The sequence below is a fragment of the Micropterus salmoides genome, unplaced genomic scaffold (genome assembly GCF_014851395.1).
Source record: "Micropterus salmoides isolate LMB-PRFRI ecotype aquatic unplaced genomic scaffold, ASM1485139v1 Ms_hic_scaffold_17, whole genome shotgun sequence".
NCBI classification, from domain to species: domain Eukaryota; kingdom Metazoa; phylum Chordata; class Actinopteri; order Centrarchiformes; family Centrarchidae; genus Micropterus; species Micropterus salmoides.
In genome coordinates this window covers 10,645,515-10,671,268 of record NW_024040817.1, presented here as the reverse complement: position 1 = coordinate 10,671,268, position 25,754 = coordinate 10,645,515, and the positions used below count along the sequence as shown (strand labels likewise).

Below are 25,754 nucleotides of genomic sequence, written 5' to 3'. Positions count from 1 at the left end.
ACGCTGCCTTGGCCAGGTTTAACCTCTGCTGTTGCACCATAAACGCAGACCAAACCACAAATTCAGAATACCTCACTGCCTCCGTCACCTGCATAGACTGACCTTCCCCAAGAGGGAGGTAGACCTGGGAGAAGAGGGAACATTTTGGTTTGATTTTAAGAATTATTTACAATTAGATACATCAGATTACTCATATAAAGTTAGATAAATGGTCTTGAAGCACTCACTTGAGGAGTCCAAAAATGCTCCTTCATGCTCAATTTGGTGCATTTTTCTCCTCCCCACCACATGAGAGAAATCACTTTTGTCAGGAAAAAAAACAAATCAGTGATAGTTTTCATGCTTTTTACATAAATTGAAGGTCCATTCAGTCCTCAGTGGGTTGAATTGACACATGTGCATATAAAACTTTCACTCCTGGATGGTTTTGGATTCAAAATGAAGTCTCTTTTTTGTGAATATGTGTAAATTAACATGTTGGACAGCAGCAGCACAAGTGAAATGCTGCCAATATTCCTGTTCAACCTGGACACAATTACAGGTTACACGTTTTTATCAGCTTATTGGTGGTGGTGAATAAGAGAAGTTAGAAATCCTCATCTGGCTTCACTTTACGATTGCAGTGATTTAATATAATGTGTGTCAGCTCTCACCTGTACATGTCAGAGCCAGCCGTCCTCCGAAGCACAGTTTTGTAGACAGATGACTTCCTTCCTGGCTACTGAGCAGCACCTCCAACACACTCGGACCTGTAAATTCACAAATGCATGCACAGAAACACACACATATGGGGCTGATATGGCCACAGGCTGAACTCAGGAACGTGGTCGCTCCTGGCTTTCACTTTCTCCTCAGACAGCAGGAAGCTAAGATGGGGAAATAAACTATCTGGAAAATTCCCTGTGCAAACAACCATGGCTCTTGATAACCATACTTCATGGTCTCTCTGTTGCTCTCTCATTAGGGTTTACAACCAGATTTGCAGATTTTATCAACTGCCCCCAACACACTTAACTTCAGGGTATGGAAAAAGAAATAAAAACATTTGACAAAAAACAATGAATACATAATGTTTCTCCATGTTAAACCACATACATCTCAAGAGTTAATGTGCATTTATTGTTCATTTTTGGCAAACACAAGTCTGTGCTCCTGACTTGCAGTTCCTGTAATGCACCAATTTATGAATTCATTAATCTATGAATGAGTATGAGTAATGAATAAAGCATTCTCCTCTACAATGATTGCTGAAGTAGCTCAGTTTCACCTTTTTGTTCTGGCTTATTTTTTATTTACAGTGTAGTATATTTATATATGAAAGTGCCTTTCTCTCCAAAGTAAACAACAAAAATTGGCTCCCTTTTTTTCATTGACATTTGCACCCAGCCTTTATTATATTTAAGATAAGATAAAACATAACACTTTATTGATCCCAAGGAACAAATTAGGTGTTACAGACCAGATAAAGATAAAGAAAAAAGAAAAGAAAAAACAGAGCAGAGCAGAGCAGAGCAAATTTAAAAAAAGGAGAACTGTGTAAGATTAAAGCTAACTACAGATACATATATAAGTAAGTTGAGTGAAGTATACAGTAAGTAGGAAAAAAAAAACTCACAACAAGTTGTTCAATCTTATTTGTTGCAGAATTCAATACTTGTTGAAATCCCTCCCTATCGGAACCAAAGACTCTCCACTCCGGTCCATGTGAACTTCTACGTCTGCAACGGCAAGAGGAAAAGAAGCCAGTACCAGCGCTTCACCTATGTCCCTGCCAGTGGTAACTTTTTCCTCCTCTTACACATGAATTATTCGCTTCTTAACTAACAGTTTCGGAGTTTTGACGGAACAATAATTGTATGGCCTTGGAATGAATTTTGCATTTAGTGATGTGAGTTAGATGTTGAAGCATGAAGCTGCTTCTTATGTCTTCTAAGCTAACTGCTGTTTGATGAAATTGTACAATTCAAACAAGACATTTTTAACCACCCCTCATTGTGATGTCACAACTGGAAAGAAAAAACATTTAATTCAGTACTTCACTAATTCAGGATCCACAACTGGTTAGAAATTATTAGTAGTTAGTAAGGGAGGGGTTGTGGTGTCAGCAATCCTGTCAGCCAATCACTGTAGTGGATACTGAATTATGCTATACCAACCGGTCTCTTTATGAGGCTGACATGTGGTGAAAAATATATCATCATATAAAATAAATTTAATACAAATTTGCCACCAAACTAGGAAAATCCCCCCTTATTACCTCTAAACCCTCAGCACATCTCTGCTTATTCTGCCTGTCTTTTACTTTCCTGCCATCACCGCAGCACTTCACCACTCTCAGTCTGCTCTTTGCCTTTCATATCCCAGACTAATTAGAAACATTTTAGCCAGCACATCTGAAGACGAGAACAGTTTGTTTTCCCCTTTGTCTGGTGGTTGGCTAGGGAGGAACAAAGCAATGCTATTATTCCTTCATTGTAAAATCTATAAAATCTGTTCTTTTCCATACCTGTAGCTACAGTGACTGGACACACAAGAGCGGGGATGGGGGCATGGGAAAGGCATGTTATTTGAATAGAGAACCTATTGCCAAGCTAAATATAAACACTGACCCACCAACTGAAATGCAAAAAAATGCCGCTAATTGAGCTCTGGGCTTGGAGTGAAAATCCAGTGGGTGGTTCAAAGCTGTGATTCAAATGAACTGGCCCAGCCCTGTAACGTGGGCGATGGAGTGCCCCGCTGTGAAAGTGGAGCATTGTCCTCGGGATGCAGAGAGTGTAGGGGAGGGGAGAGACTAGAGGACAGCTAGTCTGGTCAGTGTCTCCTAAAGGGTGAGAGTCTTTAAAGGCAACAAGCCAGCTGAGTGAACAGTATCAAGACCTTCCAGATAATGAGAAAGTCAAGAAAAGTTTCAAACAAGTGAATGAAAAGACAGGTGGAAAAACTATGAAAGGCTAAATTTTTCAATAATGAGATGTAAATGGGTTTCAGCTTTTACTACTTTTTAAAATCACGCCACTCAAACATTTTGTTTTTTAGCATGAGCAGGTGTTACAACAGCTCGTACAAAAACAAGAGATTTATTTTGGAACATACAGTAACACACACGGCTGACTTTCACACTCCGGAAACCCAGGGGCAGGCTCTCTTTTGTGGCAAGACAAACATTTGCACTTCTTCTGCTCCTTTCTCTGCCTGTGCATCTGCCTATCCTCCACAGGCAGACAGACACACTTCCTCCAAATGGGCCCAAAATAGGGGTGCGTGTGCTATTTTAGTGCTGTGGTTGGTGTAACCATCTCATTGCAGTTTCTCCTTTACAGTTGTTGACAGTGGAGGCTTCAGTAAGGTATGATACATCCTAGTTGCACTCTTTTTTAAGTCTAATTAGCCTCATTTATCCTGGCATGTTTGATTAAAACTATATTTTTCAAGAGCTTTCCCTCAGCAAGCGGAATCACAAAAAACAAAAAGATGCAGGTAAACAATCAACAATGCGCATCAGTAAAATATGAGAATAAGAATCGCAGAAGGAAGAATGAAGTAATTTACTACTTCAGCTTCAATTTCAAGCACATGCTTCATATAATAATCTAAAACAGCTTCAGCACAAAGAAAATAAGGAATCAATCCAGTTAGTGATGCGGTGATGTAGCTCAGGGTTTGCTTGTAACTGGACTGAAACGCTTGTTGTATAAGATCGATGTCGTGTCAGGAGCTGATTGACGGCCCACATTTTAAAATTCGGTGTCCAACATGCTTTGCACTGGAATCTGGACAAGTGGCCAAGATGCCGACGACTGAGAACAAGTCCTGCCTCATTTGAACTCAGCATCGGTTCTCGCTCGTACAACAACCACAATCCTCAAACCCCCTGAAGCCTCCATTTTGTCCTTTTCTGCCACATCTTGTGTTAAATAGCAGCTTTCACTTTCAGTTAAACTTTTGTTTCTCTGTCTCAATGAGTAAGCATTAATTTATTTTAAATTGCGAAACCCTGCTGAGTATGAAGCTGCTGTTACAGCAACATATTTCATATCGCACATTTAGTGGATATTAGCACCAGAGCACGGATCCAAAGAAAACAGACATTTTATTATAGAAGCAGCTGGATGTTTCTCGTGTTGATGAGTCATCCCTTTTTTCCGGCTTTTTTTCTGTTTTTTGTGAATATTTTCAGCAGGGTGGGAGAGCTCAGGCCCAGACACAGAGTCTCATTGATGAGCGTGTTTGTTTGGCAGCGGGTATCCTAGCCACAAACCCACTCACTCACTCACACTTGCAGGAAGGTTGGAATATGTGTTTACTCATTTAGCTTTTCCCTCCTCTTCTGTCAGTTCCAACAATAAAGACAGAGCCACATGACGACTATGACGCCCCTCTGGTGTGCAGCCAGCGTGGTCCCGGCCTGTCCTTGCACCCAAAGCCATACTTCCCCCCTCAGGTCATGACCCCGATGATGACCTCTGACCTCAGGCCGTGTGTGGTGGGTGGGGCTTACTCTGTCAGCCAGCAAAGGTTGGCAGCCAAACCGTCCTCGCTGCCCTCACCGTCCTCTCCGAGCACCAGCCCTAAACTGCATGACCTGTCACCGCCGCCGTTCTCCAAGTGCCTCTCTTCCGGTCCAGCAGTCCAGCACCCGGGCCAACAGTCCCCAGTCCCACACGTCTCTATCATCCAGGAGACGCCAGGGCGCTACCAGCCGCCTAGTCTCTACCCACCCAGCAGCTCCTCCTCCTCTCCAACCTCGCAGCCCTCCACCCCAACTGACAGCCCTTTCTCTCCGTCCCAGTGCATGACACCAGCCCAGCCGGTCAGCAGCAGCACCAGTCCAGGAGCTCAGCAGCACCCCACAGTGCCAGAGAGCGGGCGGGGCTCCATTCAGGAGGATGGTAGCCCCCCGACGCTGACTGTCAGCATCAAACAAGAACCACAGGAGCTGGACCAGATCTACCTTGATGATGGTGAGTGAAAAGGTTTTTATTAGTGCACACAATTATGCTTAACTGTCTCATCCAGTGCATGGAAAAAATTATAAAGCTGAAAACTCATCCAACCCCTGTAATTAACAAAAAGAGGTTTTTATCAACCTCCAGCATATAATTATTGTAAAATATCTGCAGGACCTGATAGGATTTTTGATCAATATCATATGACTCACTGATCACTTCGCCAGGAGCTGAAATTTTTGGCCTTTAAAAACTCTTTTGTTTTGGAGCAAAGCTCATTGTCATTTAAAAGAATAGTTTAAGAGTTTAGGAAAACGCATATTTGCTTTGTTGTTGAGAGTTAAAAGAAGATTGATACCACTCTCATGTCAGTACAGTAAATATGAAGCAGCTGGTTAGCTTAGTTTAGCATAAAGACTGGAAAAGGAGTGACATAGCTAGCCTGGCTCTGTCAAAAGGTAAGAAAATCTACCTACCAGCAAACGATGGTATTGTTGTTTTTGTATTTATTGTTTTAAATATATAAAAGATAGTTAACCTCTTCAGTCGGTGTTTCTGTTGGGTAGCATGTTAACTAGCCTTTGTGAAACCATGATGTTAATGCTGTTTGTGTTAGTTACAGGCCACATTTGTAGTTAATGACTCTGTGCCTAAGGGTTTATCACTACTTTACTTAAAGAGATGATCAATACATCTGCACTTTTGAAATATCTCTTTACAAATTCTCTCACATTTGTGGTACTTTTTTCCAGTCAGCTTTCTTCGTCATCTAGCTTCTGAGATAATTAGATCAAAGAAGCCTGCCTGGTGGTCTAGTATTGGATATACTGTATACAGCTTTAAACCCTGAATGAGACAAGCCTGCCTAAAGCTCGCTGATATAATAAATGTTGTTTTTTGTGAGCCCCTTTATTTATCTCGGCGAGAGCAGGGTTTTAGGAGCACAAACTTTATGATCTCACTGCTCTGGCCCTCTGTGCTCACCACTGAGGTTCGGGGGCCGTGTGCTCTGCGCTGCGGTGATTTGAAATAAATTGGATAAATGATCTTCCTCGGGGGTTAGAAGAAACAGTCCCCGGCTGTGTGCAAGTCCTGTGGAGAAAAGGAGTACAGTAGATGAAGAAACACTAACCAGCAGTTATCAGAGGACAGAGCAGCGGGGCTTTGATCCGTCACCAGAGCCCCTGCTGAACCGACTGGCTGAGCTTCCTGATGATGGAGAGTGATACGCTGTTGTTGGGCCACAGACTGTAGGACTCAGACTGTTCCCATGCCACTTCCTCTGAACAGTCTGGGTAAATACATTAACACTTGTTAGCCCTGTCTGCGTGGATATTTGGCTGTCTAGAACTAAAGATCTGTGAAATGCTTTCACTGGTGCCACCACTGCTCGTGTCTCTCTGGGATTTTTGTTTCAAACTAGGTGTAGTTAATGTAAAAAATTTAAAGTTTTAACGTATGCCGCCATAACCATAATAGATATTTTTGAGGAGCTGGGCCCACAATTACACTTGTTTTCATTGGCAAATTGAAGTAAATTTTACTAAGCATTCCAAACTTAAAGTGGCTTCTCACTTCATTAAAAACCTTTGGCTGAGTTTGATACAACTCTTTGCTTTATGGCCTTGCTCAGGTGCTGTGTTACTGTAATTTCATGTCTGCCATGTTCGTTAAAACTCCAACTACGACCTCTGAGACTTTTAGGTAGCTGAGACACTGACTGCCATTGGAAGTATTCATTGAAATAGGATGGTTGTGTGTTTGTGGGCTGTAATTTTGTAATTTTGGGTGGTGATGGCGCAATGGATAAGACTATGCCTTTGGTTCAATCCCCCACTGTGACCCATCCACCACTGTGTCCCTGAGCAAGACACTTGGCCCCTAGTTGCTCCAGAGGCGTGTGACCTCTGACATGTATAGCAATTGTAAGTCGCTTTGGATAAAAGCGTCAGATATATGTAATGTCAGATAAATGTAATGTAAATAATGGTCTGTACATTATTGCCAGGAGTCGAGATTAATCATTGGCATTTATTTATTTAATGTAGTGCAATTTAATTTAATTACACAACAATTTGATGCAAATGATTTAAGTGAACAATGAAATGCATGAATGTTTAACCACTTATGCTGTCAAGTTGCCACAGTAAATTTCACTTGTAAAATAATACAGTCAGGTGTTTTTGATCTCCCACCGAAATGTGTTGTTACCCTTTTGTCTGTAATCAGAGCTAATATAATCTTCCTGTTAGTCAGCCCTCTCTCATTCATCAGGATCCCTCGCTATTAAAATTAAAACTTCAGTCCACTGAGAAGTTACAAAAATGTCTCATGGAAAGTCTAAATAGAGTTGTCTGGCCCCAAGCTAGTATCTATAGGCTGCAGGGTACACAGTCTAACTCCACCGCTGCTGAGGGAGATGGAGGCTGGCCATGCTGCCATAAAAGTTGCTGACTGGAGAGGTTTGCATGCGCCCCTTTGGCTCAGAGAGAGTCTGGTAGAGGTGGCCAAAGCCATACGTTATACTGCACAGTAGTGTGCCTAAGACTTTTGTCAGCGGTGAGGTAACATGAGCAAAACATGCATTTTGAAGTCAGATCTGAGCCAAATAGCATTACGAGATGTTTTTTTATGGTGTGCTGTGTCCTTGTTAGATGCCAGAACAGTACAATTGATGACCAGAGAGTTTTGATGATCATAGGAAAAGTATTTGAGAGTGACGAATACCTGACTGAAGACTCTAATTTTATATAATACAACTCACTTGCTTTCTCAAATTATTTGCAGCCGTACATTACAAAAAGAAGCAATGCTAAATAAATAAATAGCATCTTCAAGAAAAACGTATATGATTGGGTTGCCACATATTCATCAACATTAACATCTGCTATGTATTACTTCTTGCCAGTTACAGTTATAGATGCATTTCTAAATGCAACAAGTGACCAGAAAAGAAAAAAAACACCAGTATGATGTAATGCAATGCAACAGCTCTCCAATTAAAAACAACCTTATTTAAAAAGATTTTTGTAAAGACCGCTTTCCTTTAATGTACTACTTTAGGTGTTGGTGTGCTGTCTCAGTTTGTAGGTTTTGAGACCAAACTTTGTGGTGATGTTGTACTGGACTGAATTAAAGGTCATAGAAAGGTGTTTTGTCCACCTGATTTGAATAAATGGAGGGCAACAACAAAAACTAAAGCCAGTGACAAAAGAGTTGTTTTTTTATTTCTTTTATTTGTTAGTTTGTTTTACAGAGAAAATAAAGATAGATACTGTTTGGGAGAAGCAATGCAGCCTTTTAAAACAACTGAACACGTAGTGTGTGTGTGCATGCATATACAAGTATGAGTGTATTTATTCTTTTGGACTGTGTATGCAAGATATATACTGTAGGTGCGAGAGTGTGTATGTACACAGTTTGTAGGTGTGTATGTGTGTGACAATGTCAACCACACAAAGGTCATTTATTAAAATACTGTTTTACTGTACTTGTGAGGGTTTTTTTCTGGTTGCTCAGTGTATGAAAGAACATTGTCATGATATTTTGCTAAAGTCTTCTCCATTTCTATTATTCTATATTCTTAAGTCCTTCAAAATGCTATTGGCCAGACATTTTCTTTTTAAATAATACCTGGGTTCAAAAAGAAAATTGGCAGAATCTGTGGTGAACTACAGAACCGCTCTGTGGGACTAACTTGCAGTAACCCAGTAGGAGCCTCATTATGTGGGCCAAGAACATCTCGTGGCTTGTGGCCTGGACTTGACGTGGCAGTAAAAGGGGGGACGGGTAGAGAATCGTGGTGTTTTCTCCCCCCCTCCAGCCTTTCTTTCTCATTGTCTCGGCTCTATTCCCTCATCTGATTATTCACAACGTTAAAAGAACGTTGAATATCTCACCGACTGATCGGTTCCTCTACAGTATTGTGTTTTAACAGACAGGGTCATGTTGACGCGTTTCAGCCCTTAATGAGGCAAACAGTGCTGGGTTGCTGAGTTCCTCATATGTCTGGGCTTTCCTGGTTAGAGAGCTGGCCTGTATCAGTCAGCTCCAGCTACTGTGGACCTCTAAACGACAGGAAACCAGTTATGGGATTGCCTCATATCAAACCTCACCTTCCTTCCGCTTGAATAACTGTAAAGTTTGAGACCAATTAATTAACATTGCAGTCCCTTGTGTTAAATTAATAGCAATGCAGTCAGGCTAATCAAAGGTGTTTGCGGCTTTATATGTCACTATATCACATGCATGATTTAAGTAGGGACACATATTGAATGAATGACCACAAACAATGTATACACAGTTTACTGCATATTCATATTTTTCCCGATTCAGCCTGTATTGTTTCAGAAGAAACAATTACTTTTTGTATACTTTTCATTCTCTGCTGTACTTATAATATGAGGTCCAAAGTCCATTCTTGACTTTGGAAACAGCAGTTGAGAAAATAGTATCACCAAAATGTCCATGTGTAGTGGTTGTTTTTGCGCTTTCAGCCATACCACATGATCTTCGTCAGCAGATGGAATTTGCCCGTTTGTTATTGGATGTTCACAACTTTTCTGAGCACTTTAAAGACTTTCCCGACATGTGGGCTTTAAAGCTGAGGAAATAATCTCACCACAAGGTCCGTTTAGGAGCTGCTCTGGAGCTTTTGATCGTATCAATCATGAATTTTTTAATCTCAGCTTTTAATCCAACATGGCCAAGAGAATAAATGAAACTTTGAACGTCCACAATTCCATGACAGCTTGGCAAACTCCATCCACTGATGTGATATGATGGAAAACTCTGGAACAGTGACATGAACTGGACCATGTGTGTTTTCTCAACGGTATTTATTCTTTCATTTTAATCTTTTTCTTTTATTTTACACAAATAGTACAAGGAGTAAATCAGTAAACATAAAGCAATTGTACCAAAACTGAAGCGGTTAATGATTAAAAAGCCCAGAACTGCTTGGTGTAGAGGAATCCTGTCTGTTCACATGAACTCCATGCGAAAGGCCACAGACTCTAAGACTGTGCATGTGAACTACTGACAAGTGGATGACCTTCTCGACAAATAGTGATCCCAACAGCGACTGAACATAAAAAAAGGAATTTTAAATAAATTGAAATGAGGTTTTCTGAATGAGAAACAGAGAACCCAGAGTTTATTATCCCATTCACCCATTCACTGTGTTTGCTGGCTTGTTTGAAGCATCTCTATCACTCAACTATCAATGTGACCAGAGAACACATGACACAGATGTCACACTGGTGCTGCGCCTATTTTTAGGACTTGTTGTAAACACACTTAGAGATCAATAAATTGACTTTTTTTTTCAATTAGATCCTCCACATCAAATGTGACAGCACAATGAAAAGTGGCCCATGGCAACGGACACATAAACAGTAAATGTTGTGGCCTCAGTGGGGCAAAAGATAAAGTTTTACTGCCTGGCCTTCCTTTGTTTTATATCAGGATTAACTACTGAATCCGACTGACTTATGTCTTTATAACTTTTCATTATCATGTGAAAACGATTCCAACACATGTGGCACATGATGATGCATAAGGAAAAAATATCTGTACGCCATAATTCATCCGTGATTTTGATAGTTACCAGACAGGTGATGACACGATGTGGAGGTCTGACAATGTCTTGATGTCCTAAATTTACAGCCAGCATCCAGGCTCCATGTGCGCGTTGATAGGTCGTTGTAATAACGTCCCCTTGAGGTTTGAACTCAAAGATTATATCCTTCCACCTCCAGATGCGCAGAAGGTCAAAGCCAGATCAAATAGAGAAGAGGAGGTCAGTCAGTTCAGTCTGGGCCGGGAAGAGCACACATGGCAGCGGAACGACACACTGTAGGAGGGTGGAGATGAGGTTAGAGTGTTTATTTCTTCTGGTTAAAATATGTCTTTTGGTAATATTGGTCATAGTCTCACATTCACATGGCTGGTGGCAGTGTGCTGTCCTGATGATGAGCTAGAAAGTTAGAAACCATCTTGCATTGCTTAGAAGACAGAAAATCTGACCATTCTAATCTTCCTGTTAACATAACAGAGTTACTACTGCTCTTGATGAAACTGAAGCTAAAGTCTGGGGAGTTCTAATTAAATCAAGTCAAGCCTCATTTAGGGAGGAGATTTAATTCTCCACACTGCACTTTTATATGAATATCGAACAGATGGGTTTACCCATTTATCCATGATGTATTATGCAGCCAAAATAAAAGTGGCTTTGCATGTTTTAGCCATGGTTTTAGCTATATTACCTATAAAACCCAAATACTGCTATTTGCACAACACCCCAGGTTAGGTTGATTTCTCTATCTTTCAGGCTGCCTTTGTTTCAGTTGCAGAGACCTGCTTGTTTATTTGTCAATGTATCAACTAGTCATCTTAATTAATCATAGTAATTAATTAATAATTGAAGTCCCATTATTGTTACTTTATAATGCAGCTGTAAGTGGAGATCATTTCATCAACTCCCCTTAGTGGTGCTTTAAAGGTCAGTCTCACATCCAAGAGTTGAGAGTTAAAAACAAATTGTTGTATTTGTGATGTTTGTTGTTGGAAAAATTTACTAAGAAGTCAAGTCAAAAAGCAAAAATGGATATTTTTGAATTTGTTCCTTTTTGTTTTACTGGACAGCCTACTCTTAGATGTCCCTGAATGCATCATGATTGAGTCTTTAATAAAGATCACAACAGCATTGCCACACAATATTTAACTGCAAAGGTGCAAAAGTATTCACTGCAAGTTGATTTTGACACTGTATTGGAAATAATGTGAACCAATTGCTGCCTACAAGTTAGAAAAGCAATATGGAAACTTGGTAAATGATACATAATGTATATATTACATAATATAGTAAGTAGGATAAAGCATGCAAAACCACCAGGTTGGTCTTTTAAAGGGGTGATTTAGCATTGCACCTCCATCAGGTTGGGGACGTCATAAGAGACAGATTTGAAAAATAATTGCCTAATCGAAGCAGCAGAGGCAGCAATATTTTGACATTTAGACCCTACTATGTGTCAAGCTCTAAAATCACCAGAGCCTATATTTCCCATAATGCAGCCAATTGCATAATTTCTCATGACCTTCTCTGGCTGGTAAAACCCTCATGTTTTTCTAACCCCCAGTTTGTTTGCAGGCTTATTAAGTCTATCCAGAGCTTGTGTGTAAAACTGGTGCAATGTCTCTTTAAAATTAACTCTTTGAACATGAATGATTTTTTTGGGCCTCTAATTAATCAAGAGGAAGTGATTTAGAGCGCCTGAATGTAAATGTTACTTATGACAAGCATCTTCCCCACTGCCAAGTTCTTCGCAAAGACATATTGTTGTGAATCTCACCCTGTCTTCATAGTCTCATAATAGGTTCAGTGTGTCCATGTGTTTCTGTGACATACTCATGCGAGATCGCTGTTGTACTGAAGCCTAGTTATCAAACCTCTCAAGAGATATTCCTGTTCTTTTATTAATAGCAGTCTATCAGTAGGCTAAAACACATTAACCTCATGTCTAGACAAGTGTAACAAACCGCCTTGTAATTGTTAACAGCTTCTTTCAGAATTGACATGATTTGTTGCTGAGAACCCAATTTTTTCACCCAGATTTTTTGTTTTGTTTGAATTCCCTTCTCAATTATATGTTTTTATTTTATAATCATAACATGATTATGACACATGTATGTGTTTTGTTTGTTACCATGGCAGCCTCATGTACACTTCTAAACAGCTCAAGATTTTTTTGTATAGTATTGTTGTGAGACACGTACACACCGTCATCTTTTTCGTGATAGGAAGTGAGTTGCATTTCTGCTAGGAAGCGGCTGTGCCAGTGCTGGGTCACCGAGGGAAGGGCTGCTCTGTTGCCTGTGATGAAAATAAATGTTAAGAAAAAAAGAAAATAAGTAATCCCATTGTGTAGAGGGGAATCTCAGGTTTCCAGTCAGTAAGAGGGAATTCCTCCGTCGGCCCGCTGGCTTAGTTTCTCGGGGCTGGCTCCAGGGGTGTTCCCCTTCCCGTCGCACATTTCTCATCCTTGTAAGAGCTGTGGAGACTATCTTCAGAGTAATAAATGAGTTCACAGATAAGACGGTAAAAGCTGATGAAAAACTAACCGTCTTAATCCCCTTTAGTAAGAGAAATAAATGAGTGATTTGTCCTTTTCTGTTATCAGTACATTTATATCTATATTCTTTTCCTAGTTTAGCATTAGTCATCCTTGCTTAGTTGCTCTTGCCCCCCCCCCAGCCAAAGAACACAGCTGATAAAAACAGATAAACAAGTGCACCTGGATCCTTTAGAGACGGCAGGAGGTTGCATCATCTCTCTTGATAAAAAAGGTCTGGGGATCTCAGATATAGAGTGATTCTATTATGTTGACTCAGAGGAAATAACAGGTCCAATAGAGCTCGGGGAATTGTATTCACAGTGGCTGAAAATAGTACCTTAAAGCTGTGCTAATAAATATTTTTATATTAGCAATGGAAAAAAATGCAAGCTGTCACTCAGAGTGATGAAGCAACAAAGAATAATCACCCAAATCTGCATCTCCCCTCAGCTCATCCTGCAATTTTACTGTTTTGGTTCAGTCTCACTACTTTCATCACCATTCTTTCCAGCAGCATGAGGTATCTATTTTCAGCCAAAAAATAATAATAATAATCCCATTGTATCCTACCTGCACAGCAACAAATGGTTGACAGACACCGTTAGCGACCAGCGGGTAAACATAGTGGAGCATTTAAGCAACTCAAGAGCCAGATATATCCCTCAGAAGTTATTGGAGACCAAAACAGAAGTAAAAGGACAGTGAACTTTGGACATACATTTGTCGGGAAAGAAATACAACTTTGAAAAAATGTAAATGTTGCTCCATGTCAGCGGGATATGTAAATTCTCAGCTGTTTAGTCTGCTAACATTTTAGCCAAATCAACTTTGTAGGTCTATGTTGTGCATATAGCTTGCTGCACTGCCAAAAAGTTTAAGTTTAAGTTATAAATTCTGATTGGTGCATGAAAATATGTGACATCACCCTTTTCCAATGGTCTCGCCCACTTCAAACCAGTGAGAAGAGAAACACAAATCCACTGGCAGAAGCTAATTGAGTAATTAGGTTCTAAAGATATTATATGTGGTATTAAAATGTACATTAACACACTCAGCACGGTAAATTTACTCCATGTAGAGGGTCTGACCATCCTTTCCTTTCTTTTCCTTTGCAGTCAATGAGATCATCAGGAACGATCTGTCAAGCATCTCCGTCCACAGCCATGCATAGTTTACTGTCACCCTCACAACTGACATGGGAAACAAAAGTAAAGGGAATCACCAAGCAACATCTGACATTGTGCTTTTCATGCTTGGACTACAGCATGCAGGAAGCAGCAAAAGGAAGAGCAAGGAGAACAAATGTAAATTTATTGTCCAGATGACCAGGGTCCAATGTGTGCCTTGTTTTTCATATATAATGCCTTTACACAGAAATTATCCAAGAAATACATCACATGACTGACTTTTCTAAGACATGGAAATTGAGTATGTACCAACCAAGCCTGCCATCCCCAACCCAAAGTATGCTTTTAGAGGACCAAAAATGTTTTTATACGTCTTTTTTGCTGCAGTTTGTAAATGATTCAGTGCCTATGATTTATGTCATTTGTATATACAGTATCTGTAGTGCTTCAGTTGCATATCTGGCTTTACAGAGAGACGGTTTAAAAGAGAAGTGCCTTTTTGACTGGAAACAGAAAATTGTAGCCTGAGTTTGGCTTCACCTTCCAACATTTTCTTAAATTAAAATGACAAGATTATTTTTAAAGGGAGATCATGTGAATAGTCGCTACATATGGCAATTCTAGGATAATGTTGAATGCACAAATAAAGAATTGTCATAAAGTAAGCAATGTGACCTAGCATTATACAGTAGTATCTAGCTAAAGTTTGCTAACATTAGCTGACGGTAGCCTCCAGAAGCTACTGATCATACCAGACAAAATGAGGCTGTTGCAACTAAACAACTGAGTGTATTGAATTGATCAGGGGTGTATTTTATTTGCTGAGTTCAGCGTTTCATTTGTAAAAGGGTGAATGGATTATTTACATTATATACAAAAGTTGCATACTTTCATTTTAAATCATATTTAGTTAGCATGCCTGTATGGATATTTGTTCGGACAACAATTAAAATTAAAATTGAATACAGTTTCTGTATTCACAACCAACAATAAGCACTTAACCACTAAACCTGTGGTATTACTTGTAGTTATTCCATTGAGACAACAAGTCACTTGAAGTCACCCAGCAATGATAAAACTTTCCAGATGATGTATTTACAGAATCATGAGTCATTTTGTGTTATTTTTCTAAATAAAAATAATATACAGTGTATAAAGTAACATGAACTTTGAAGTAAATTTCTACAGTAATAATTGTTTGACTTTTATCAAAGAAGAAATCATCTCAGTTTTGACAAAGCTTGACTTTTATTATTCCCTGGAAGCTATGCAATACACAGGTAGCACTGGTCTCTCAAAGGATATAAACATTCACTGTTGTAACTGAGAAGGTCTCTAATCCAAAGAATACTTACAGCAATACAAATATATACATGCTTTAATGTTTGTTTTTCTATATTCATATTTATTCTCTTAGCATGCGCTCTGTTTATTCATGTTTATCATCCGGCTTCTTTTACATGCTTACCTATTTACTGTGGTACTAATAATTTGATGGCACTCTTATAGCAAAACTGAATGGGCTTACACACTTGTTTGCAGTTTTATATGTATTTATGAGTCTTAATCCTTGTCTCTGAAGGGCATGAAAGAAGCGATATTGAAATGTTTACCGAGGAGGTTATTGTTAGTCTACAACTCATAATTCTGCTTTGTGATCTATTTTGCGTATTTGTCAATAAATAAGCCTTCATCTCTTTCACCTGAATGATCTGTGTCTTACTGTGGACAGAAATCTGTCAATTTATTGTGTGTGATCACATCATAAAGGAGAGTGTTTTGATGAAGATGCCTTTAGATTAGATTAAGACGTGCCTAAAATTTAAAAACATCCATTTGTACTTGTGGACGAGTTGCTTCTTGCTTTTACCTGAAATGGAGTGTAAATCTCCAGACATAGTTACCGCTCCACTGAGCAACATGTTATGTTAATACCAGTGGTTTTGCATCTTAAATGTCATATACAAAGCTTATTGATTGTTGTCACGACCCCGCTGCTGTGACACCTGTGGTGACATTTGGTATGGAAGAGGTTTTGAGTTTATTTCCACCTTTTGGTTTTGTCTGTCTACTTGTTCTCTCTCTTTCCCTCTCCCTCTCTCTGTTCTGCCCTGCAGTGGAGTTATGAGCATTGCCACAGGCTCTCTGAGTTGGCACCACAATCAAACACCTGACCCGCATCTGCCAATCTGCTGTCACAACATACCAGGATAGACCTGACATCCAGTCCCAGCTAGATTGTTAAGTCATGCTAGTATGTCTCGGGAAATGTCGTCAGCCGACCAGCTTGACACTTTGAAGAAGCCAGTTTTTTTTAATACCTGCCTGTCTGCTTTCCTTTTCTTCTGTTCAGGAATATTTCCACCGGACCTGTTCACCATTGCCTGCCTACCAAATAGCTCTGGAACTGGGAAAGGCAGGTTCTATACCAGCCTGCCTTTCCAATCTCACTCATTCTGCTTGTTGCTAATAAATCTTTAGAAACTTACCTGCTGTCTCCGATCTGTCTTTGGGTTCTTAACAAGAAAACTGACAATTATTGTACAGACAAAAATGAAATGGAGTAGTAGGCCTATTGTAGTAAAAATACATGTCTAATGTGTAAAACATGCCTTTGAAAATGTTCACCAAAGTAGTTTGTGGGCATTTTGTCAAGAGAAATCTGGATACAGACAACACTGATGTTTACTGAAATCATCTTACAGCATTTTAGTGAGTTTAATATTTTCAATTACGTCTTGCTGCTGTTTGGAGTTGTTGCAGTGCAGTTTAAACCTTAATTTAAGATTAAACTAAATACTTTTGTTAGTTGTTCACACTCACACTAAAACAGATGTCAATTACGGATCTTTTATACAAGTGTTCTTGATTTTTGTGTCCACCCTTCAGAATTTAAAGCTGCACAATTAATCTAATTTTTAAAGGACATAAGAAAAAAGCAGCAAGAGAGAGGCACCTCTGAAATTGTTCCAACAATCATATATACTTCTATAACTAAAAGTTGAACAGAAAGCAAGAAACATACATAAACAACCAAACAACAGAAAAAGGATAATCAATATTTCAGTAATTTATGTCACCAGGAGAATTTTCCAATAGCTGATTACTTTTTACAAGTAACTGCAATTCTGCTGTGGCCTGAAAGTAGAAATCAATCTCAAATCCATTAAACCCATAACCATCACTAATATAAACACAGCACTCTCTCACTGTGGATCAGTGTTTGATTACAGCAAAAAAAAAAAACAACATTTCACAACTGAAACAATGTCACATGTCTTCATGATAGATTACTCCAGTAAGAATAAAATCCCACATCAAAAACATCTACTTTTTCACAAACCTTTTATTTTTTATTATGTAATATCACTCTTCAAAGCTTCTCCGCTGCGGTGGCTGGATGTCAGCTGTGTTACAGTGCACACTGACACTCGGTGGTTTCTGCTGGATCTACACTTGAAATGAGTCTTAGCGACAACACATCATCTATTATTGGTGTTTATACATTTTTTTATACCTGACTGTGTCACAGTCTGACACTGAAACTCTGCTGTTATGAAAATCAGGACGTGTTGGATTGGCAGTTTGTTGGTTTTGCTCGGCTGCCTTGCACCTGTCTTACGTCTATTAGGAAAATTAGGCATCAGTTTTAGTCGGCCAGTAGATTTTTCTGCCGGTCATTCTTTGGTAACACTCAGCTGCAACTGAATATACCTGGTAAGCGCTGACTTCATGAGATATCATATTATATTATATTATATTATATGTGTAACAGTTCAGGGTAACTTCAGTTAGAACAAGACAGAAGTCATGAAGACAGAGGACTATTAAACAATATTTAATTTTGTTAAATTGCAATATCTCATGTTTATTATGTCTGCTTTACGTCCTTACACAACTTAAACTGAATCTAAAATGTTAATTTTACATGATTACACAGCAAGAAAAAAATGTTTTCAGGTTTATTTGTCTGTAGTTAAGTCTTAAAGATCTTACGTTCTCAAAACAAAGTGAGAAATCTGCCAGTACAGTGATATTATTTTGACTTTATTCAACTCAAAACAAATTGTTTCAAATACATTTTTCAAGTGTAAAATTGTCATTTTTCTTAATTTTTGCGCAGTGATCAATAGTTTCAAGATACTAGTACATACTAGGTATTTCTTTAAAAAGCAAAACCTTATTTACTGCAAAATAATTTTTTACTCATAAGAATAGAATAAGTGAAATTGCATCAAAAAATTTACTTTTCTGAGGTCAAACACTTTAAAGACCGAAGGATTCAGACAGAAAAAGGTTATGCAAGTTTATGTCTCTGTATTTATGTGAAATCACTAAGCTAATATAGATGTTTAAATCTCCATCAGCAGCTTCTCTCTGATGGTTTGTTTCTTTCAGCTCTGAAAACCAGTCTGGTCAGATGGAGAATTTATTCAGCAATGTCACACGTAACTCCAACCAATCTGATGTCTGTCACTTTGGACCGGCCTATATAATGGTTCTCTCACTGATCGACATCATTACTTTTCTCATGGGACAACCACTGATCACCAGACTGCTGTGGATCACCTTAACATCCAAGAAAACCATAGATATCCTGAATTTTAATCTGGCTCTCTTCCACAACTTCCAGTACTTGACATCAACCTTCCATTTAGCTGCCATGTTTTTGCTGCCAAACGCCCAGCAACAGATCCTCAAGTTTCTGCTTGTGTATGCACAAGTCGGAGGGCCAATGAGTTTGTGTTTTATCTCCATAGAGAGATATGTTGCTGTAATTCACCCCATGTCTTATTTTTTGTTGAAGAAATACAGATGCAGGGAGGTTTTTGTTGTGACAATGTGGCTCCTGACTGTGCCCACTGCTTTGGCGAGTGTTTTAGCAGAAACACTCGCCTCCTTTCTCAATCAGCAAGTATTACAGATTATTCAGTTTAATGCGTTGTGCATTATGATTGCAATAATGTTGCGGTGCAGCATCAGGATTGCGATGGTGCTGAAGAAGTCTGGCCCAGGTTTAGAGAAGATGCATCCTGCCAAGAAGAAAGCCTTTCATACTCTCCGTGCCACTTCAGCCATCGCCTTGTTTTGTTATACTCCAGTTATTTTACTGCAAAGGCTCATGTCTGGGAATGAATATATATATGACTGTATGGTTACACCTGGATGTATATTCTTGTTGTCTGTCGGGAGTATTGTGCATCCGCTGTTTTACCTCTTAACCCAAGGGAAGTTGTTTACCTGCATCAAGTGAGAAAAGAAAGCCAGAGGACCTTTTTTTAATCTTCTACTATTGAGAATATTGAATCTGACAATGCTTAACAACATTCCCATTACTTGGAATTAGAAATTTGTATTCTTACACATTCATAGTTAAGAAAAAACAAGCATCTAATATAAACTGGTAATCTAGAAGTTTTAGATACCCAAAGAAATGCAGGATGAAGATTTTAATTCTTTGATGGAGAAATAATGTCATTGGTTGTGTTAATCCTCAACATAAGGAGCCATGGCATCTCTATTGACTGAATTAGTCTTCAATTTTGCATGATTTCTTCCTCAAAAGCAGCTCTGCCTCTTATGTCAAAAAGGAAATTATTGAACGGATTATAGAGTGTGGAAGATATGATGGTCACCATATAATACCATCATGTGAAAATATTATGTAAATTAGATTTGTTTTGATAGATTGTTTCTTTTGCACTTTACTGAGTGTCTGTGGTGATGGAAATATATAAATGTTTTATTTGTATGTTCTATATAAAGTACATAATTTATATTTGATACATACCATGTGGTCATAACTATGCAGACCCCCATGCTGTTTGTGTATACCTTAAATCTGGGTCTATTTATGGTTTGGGCTTCCCTGTTACCGTATGACGATGCCCCATGTGACAAAGGGCCAGAAAGGTTTTCTGAGTGTTGTGTGGAATAATTTGACTGGCCTGCAAAGACTTCTGACAATCAACCCCATCCAACACCTTTGGAATGAACTGATCTCTCAACATCAGTGTTGGACCTCACTAATGTGCTGATGGCTGAACGGGAACAAATCTCTGCAGCCAAAATCTTCTGAATATTCTTATAAGAACATCACTTTAAGTAAGTAAAAAGTAAGTTTTCCTACCTTAACAGGTGCAACAAAGCTTGTAGGAGAGTGAGGGACATGTTACTCACGGTCACCAGAAGAGGTATATACAGGCAAATGAAGTAAAAACACCTGTGTGGGTGGACTGAAGGTATGTAGGGGCATTTGAATATTTGGTGGGGGATTTGAATGTTTGGACGTGTGTGTTTGCTGTGTAATCTTCCCAAAATATTATTAATTTCTTACTTAATTTTACTTACTAACTTTATTCATTTTGTATTTTTTTTCTTTGTAGGGAGTTAATTACTCTTGTTATTCTGAAACATCTGTGAATTGTGTTCAAGATCCACTGATTGTCAGGTCAGCATATAAAGACAACCAGTGCATTATGTTCCTAGTTATGTTGGGATTATGTCTCTCTAGTGCAATGTCATATAATAAAATAAACAACATGATTAAAGCAAATGTATGTGTAAATCCAAAAACAATAATGCGAATTATTACAAATCCATCGTTTCAACACAACTTATGTAGATAAGTTTTTCTTCAAACAGTACTGATCAGATGGAGTCAAGCGTAACAGAAATACTCTCAATACACTGAAATTTTAGACCACTCACATGAACAGAAAGGTATCGGACACTTAACATAACATTAACTGGACATAAACTGGTTGAACCAAATAAAAAGGCAAGCACTCACAAATGAGTGTAGTTTCAGTTTTGGTAAAGTCAAGTAATACTTCAAAGGTTGAAACAGAAAATATGCTTCTGTATTGTTGGAGTAACTTTAGTCTTATACAAATTTTCTTCTTGCATTTTTATTTTATTGAATAATCATCTGTTGTTGAATTTGTTAATGCTTGCCCTGCATTATTATCAGTTCAATTTACTTTTGTTCTTGGCTGAAGATCTAAAAAAATGTAAATAAATGTAGTACAGCCACACATACCGCTGTCAGGTGAGAGTCACAGCGCCCAGAATTAAATCCTCTTGAAGTCCAAACTGTATCCAGCAACAACATAAATTCACCACTTTAGCATCTGCAAAGGTGTCACCCTGTGTGAAGCAGCATTGTCAGTGAGGCTACATTATAACTAGTTTGTCTTGTTGTATCTATGCACCTATTTCTTTGTGATTTGAAGCCCTCAAATGAAAGGTTCACAATCAAATGCTGCAAGGTAAATAAATGGAGATAATAATAAAAAAGAACAATTGATAGGCTTCCTCCATTGAATATCTATGTAAAAAAAGATTTGAAACCTTTAGCGCCTTTGCTTCCTCCAGTCTCTTCTGCGTGATGTTTTTATTCAGGGACAGTTTGTGTTGCATGGGTCCCCTGAGGAAAAATAGCTGTACACACTGACCACTGGGAACATGGTCACAGCTCCCAGCAGAGAGCCCAACTGCACTACAGCTCCACACCACACGAGAGCGCTGTGGCCCTCGTCACGCAGGATCACCCCGATGATCACCTTCACATAGGACAGAGTGAGAACAAAGAGGATCCAGGCCAACACCTGTGGAGCAGAAGAGAGGTGAGTTTGAAACTATTAGATTTTCCCATTTCAGATTCCTACATGTAGCGTTTCAGTACAGTTCTTTCATTTTTACTAATAAAATAAGATAATAAAAGGTTATTTGAGTAAATGAAGGCTCACAGTGTACTCACCATGATGACACCACCTGAAGTTTCATAAACCAGCAGTGGACATGGACTCAGCACTGCCATGCTCATTATATAAGCTCCGACTCCACTGCCTACAACTGTGAGAGCTCCCATCAGCAGCAGAGATCTGTGAAGTGACACATTACTTTCAAAAATACTTTTGGGAGCTAGGATCTATTAATGTTTGCATTTAAAGATCAAAACAAAAAATGCATCACACACAATGAGAAGTGTTACAATCTGGCACAATATACGACAATACAATTAATCTATCAATCTAAACCAATGCGAATGAAAGTTTGTAGTCTTAAAAATGTCTTTGTCCTGCTCAAGAAATTTAAAATTAGTGTTTGTGAAGATTTTTAAACTGAAACAATTTAAGTGACTAATTGGCAGCTATTTTGTTAATATATCAGCCCTAATGGTTATTTCTCAAGCAACATTGCCAACATTTGTTCATTCCAGCATGTCATTTAAAATATTTGCTGCCTTTACTTTACACATTATGAACGTATAACTTAGCGTCTTTTGGTTTTTAGACTCTTAATTACAAAAATAAGTCATATTTAGAGGATTATACCAAGTTCTGACATTGTTCACTTTATCTTGAAGAGCACATTATCATGTAACAATTTAAGTCTTTATTTAGGTTTATGTAGACTGACATCTTGTAACTTACAAATTATAAATTACTTTATCCGCATTTTGTTTAATTTTCTCCTGCTAATTCTGAGTTTTCTTCCTTTTTTACCCCATTGAAGGGTGTGGGTTTTTTTTCTTGTTACCGAAGGGTGTCCCAGGCTATCCAGATTGTAAAGCTTTGTGTATTAAACCATGAACCATGTATTGTGTCTTGGACTGAACTGTGAGCATCACTGTATCATTACACAAAGCACACTGACCTTAAAGGGAAGAACATGGCGATGAAGCAGGCGAGAGGGTTAGACACAGAAGCCAAGGTGGCTGATAAGTGATAGGCGTTGTTCCCGTACGGCAGGCATGAGTAGGATTGCACCGAGGGAAGCACCACATTGGTTAGTGCATTCGCCCAGGCCAGGATCACAAAGATATAAAACACCTGCATCCAGCTGTAAGAGCCAGTGCCAAAAGTGCTTCTGGGCTTCTGGTTTGCGGGTCTATATGGATCCATCATGGGCTTTTGCTCGGCCCACTTCCTGTTTTTCTGAGATTCCTCTTTCACCCTGTTGTTGTATCGACCGTTGGGATGTTCCCTGGCCACAGATGGGTGGTAGTTCAGCAGCAGGAATGCCACCAGGCACACTAGCATCATGGCACTGAGGAAGAAGAAAAACACCTCAGCTGAGAAGTTGGCTGGCTGATACTGGGCCTGGAGGTCAAAGGTCAAAACACTGTTGGAGATGTTCAGGGTGTGGTTAAATGACTGTGTACTGTTAATACAGTGGACCACACCAACACCCTGTATCAAAGCCACTAGAGCAGGCAGCAGGCCGCTCACACCCTCCCCGATGTAGTAGGTGGTCAGATACTGGGGCTTGAGGCGCATCATGAAGGGCAGGAAGGTGACAGAGGAAGTGCAGTCAACAACAGAGAGAAAGAAGGTTAAGACGAGGAGGGCTACACTGCGAGGAGCACCAGCTACAACAACAGTCTCCTTCCAGAAGAAACCCAGCAGGAAGCTCGCCACAGTACCCAGGCTGATGATCAAATATACGACAACTGTCTCTTTCAGGGCGCCGGGCCGGAAGCGATGCATCAGAGTGACGAAGAGAGGCCCAACGTTGGCCATCTGGATGAGGACAGAGAGGTAAGACGGCAGGTACCAACCCTCTGGGATCTGAGGGACAATGAGGGGCAGCTCCACCCACAGGCCGTTGATGGAGACCCAGGAGCCCATCCCGAACAGACATGCCAGCAGGTGGGTGAGAAGGGACATGTTGGAGGAGTGTTTCTCTAGAAATACACAAAAAACTCTGTAAATTTCATGACACAGAATATCAGCTGGTAGGTTTAATTCCAAACTTGTTTATTAAATGACCCTTTGAGTCACTTCTGAATTTAAAAGCTTGGACCTCAAATCTGAGCCATGCTAGCAGGCTATTGTCCACCACTGTCATCCTGACTGAAAAATCAAAAAATATTAAACATTAATGGTCCCAGTTTTTCCTAATGACTTTAGCGACTTCTCATCTAGTGCCACCATAAGGTTGACAATCGGGAGAAAGAGATGTTAATCCTTGATTTAACTGCATCATTTGAGTAATGGGAATAATTACAGTGAGCAATACAATAAGGAAAAATCAACAAAAGCTTGTTTACAAAAAATGTCAATGGTAAACTCAACATCACATGTTAATGTGTTACCACAATGAAGCATCCCTCTGCCAACACTTTCTAAAGGTGCAGTATGTGACTCATTCCTACATTTGGTTAATGTGTACTATGTTCTTGAAGTCTTGCCTTTTCTGGGTCTACTAGCTTTGAAATTGTTATATTTTGTCCAGATGCTCAATCAGCCTCGTGAGCTGAAACATGTTACATGCAAAATATTAGATTTCATTTGATCAAAGGCAAGGTGTGGGTTAAACCCGCTTAAAACACCAAGCATGCAGCAAAGGAAACATGACCACCTACTGCACTAGTAACTATTACATAACATAGGAAAACATCTGACTGGTGCATTGTTTATTGGGAAAAGAAACTGCATGGAGTGAAGTCTTAGATCCATGAAAAAATGAAAACAATTCTCGGAAATTCATGCAAAGAGTCAGAAAAGAGATTCTTTAAAGCAGACTGTTAACTAAAAAATAAGAATTATCTGTTAGATTTAAAAGCATAATCGTCATTTTAAAAATATCTCCAGAAAAAGTTGAGTTATAGTTAAACATATTTTGCTTTTGAACATTAGAATATTATAAAATGAAACTCTTCAATAAAACATATTAAGATGAACAGCATCATGCATAAAAATAACAGCCTTCAGTCAATGTTTTCCCCTTTTGCATACAAATTTGAAACCATGAAAGTATCACAATTAAATGGATGACAGTATGCATCCCTGCAGATACTCACATGCTGTTTGCTGGAGAGCTTGGAGTTTTCTGCTGAGAGAAAGAAGCCAAAGTCCTGTGCAGTAAACTGTGATGTGTGCGTCAAGGGATTAAACCCTCCTTGGGGCAAATGGGTGTGAGAGCATTTAGCCAACCATAACACGTTCGGTTAACTGATCATTGTCTCAACTTTAAAAAACCTTCACTGTCAGAATTGTCAATAAGCATAACATGTTGTGATTTGCTGCCTCATCGTTTGAACAGAGAATGAGAGAAAGGCATTCAAGAATTTCCAGAATTCATTAATTCTGCTTAAGGGAGCAGAAGGAGACATTTCATTATTTGATGTAAGGTGGACATGGCATTTCAAATCCCCATGCACTTTGAGAAATAAGGATTAATTTACACTGATTCTCTTTATTGCTGAGAATTTGATGAGAAGATCGATACCACTTTTACAAAATGTTTGTTAACCATAAGGCTACAGCAAGCAGCCAGTTAGCTTAGCATTAAGACTTTAACCCATATAAATTCCACCCAGCCACTAAACAGTCTAGCATATAACCTTCCTAAAATCATTGTTACACTGGGTTTTGTAGAAATTAAACAAATGAGATATAATGTGTTCATTACTGAGCTTTAAGGGTGCTGGTAGGGGGATTTTTTTAACTTTTGGACAGAGCCAGGCTTGCTGTTTACCCATTTCTAGACTTTATGCTAAACTAAGTTAAGCTAATGGCTGCTGGCTGTAGCTTCATATTTATCATACAGACATG

At 39.1% G+C, this 25,754-nt stretch overlaps 2 protein-coding genes across 7 annotated transcripts in view; one reads left to right on the top strand and one right to left on the bottom strand.

Moving 5' to 3' along the window:
* The window catches only part of nfatc1 (nuclear factor of activated T cells 1), a 39,147-nt gene extending 23,250 nt beyond the window's left edge, over nucleotides 1-15,897 (top strand). For 2 of the 5 annotated variants that reach the window (XM_038725057.1, XM_038725056.1), the window contains 4 exons: nucleotides 1,645-1,777; nucleotides 4,338-4,964; nucleotides 10,709-10,824; nucleotides 14,179-15,897. In XM_038725057.1, the coding sequence (XP_038580985.1) occupies nucleotides 1,645-1,777; nucleotides 4,338-4,964; nucleotides 10,709-10,809 (861 nt within the window). In that variant the 3' untranslated portion in view covers nucleotides 10,810-10,824; nucleotides 14,179-15,897. Of the gene's footprint in view, nucleotides 1-1,644; nucleotides 1,778-4,337; nucleotides 4,965-10,708; nucleotides 10,825-14,178 lie in introns of those variants that run through there. The other 3 variants (XR_005445084.1, XR_005445085.1, XM_038725058.1) reach the window with 3 other exon arrangements.
* A 2,115-nt stretch (nucleotides 15,898-18,012) lies between these two features.
* si:ch73-196l6.5 (riboflavin transporter 2) lies at nucleotides 18,013-25,164 on the bottom strand. 2 transcript variants are annotated; one of them, XM_038724230.1, is made up of 4 exons: nucleotides 25,001-25,164; nucleotides 22,852-23,881; nucleotides 21,953-22,076; nucleotides 21,591-21,800 (listed from the first exon to the last, which is right to left on the bottom strand). In XM_038724230.1, the coding sequence occupies exons 2-4, from the start codon at nucleotides 23,862-23,864 to the stop codon at nucleotides 21,591-21,593; spliced, it is 1,347 nt and encodes a 448-aa protein (XP_038580158.1). In that variant the 5' UTR covers nucleotides 23,865-23,881; nucleotides 25,001-25,164. The 2 variants fall into 2 exon arrangements, with proteins under 2 accessions (XP_038580159.1, XP_038580158.1); XM_038724231.1 differs by lacking the exon at nucleotides 25,001-25,164 and having other exon boundaries at nucleotides 18,013-21,800; nucleotides 22,852-23,864.
* Between the last annotated feature and the right edge of the window lie 590 nt (nucleotides 25,165-25,754).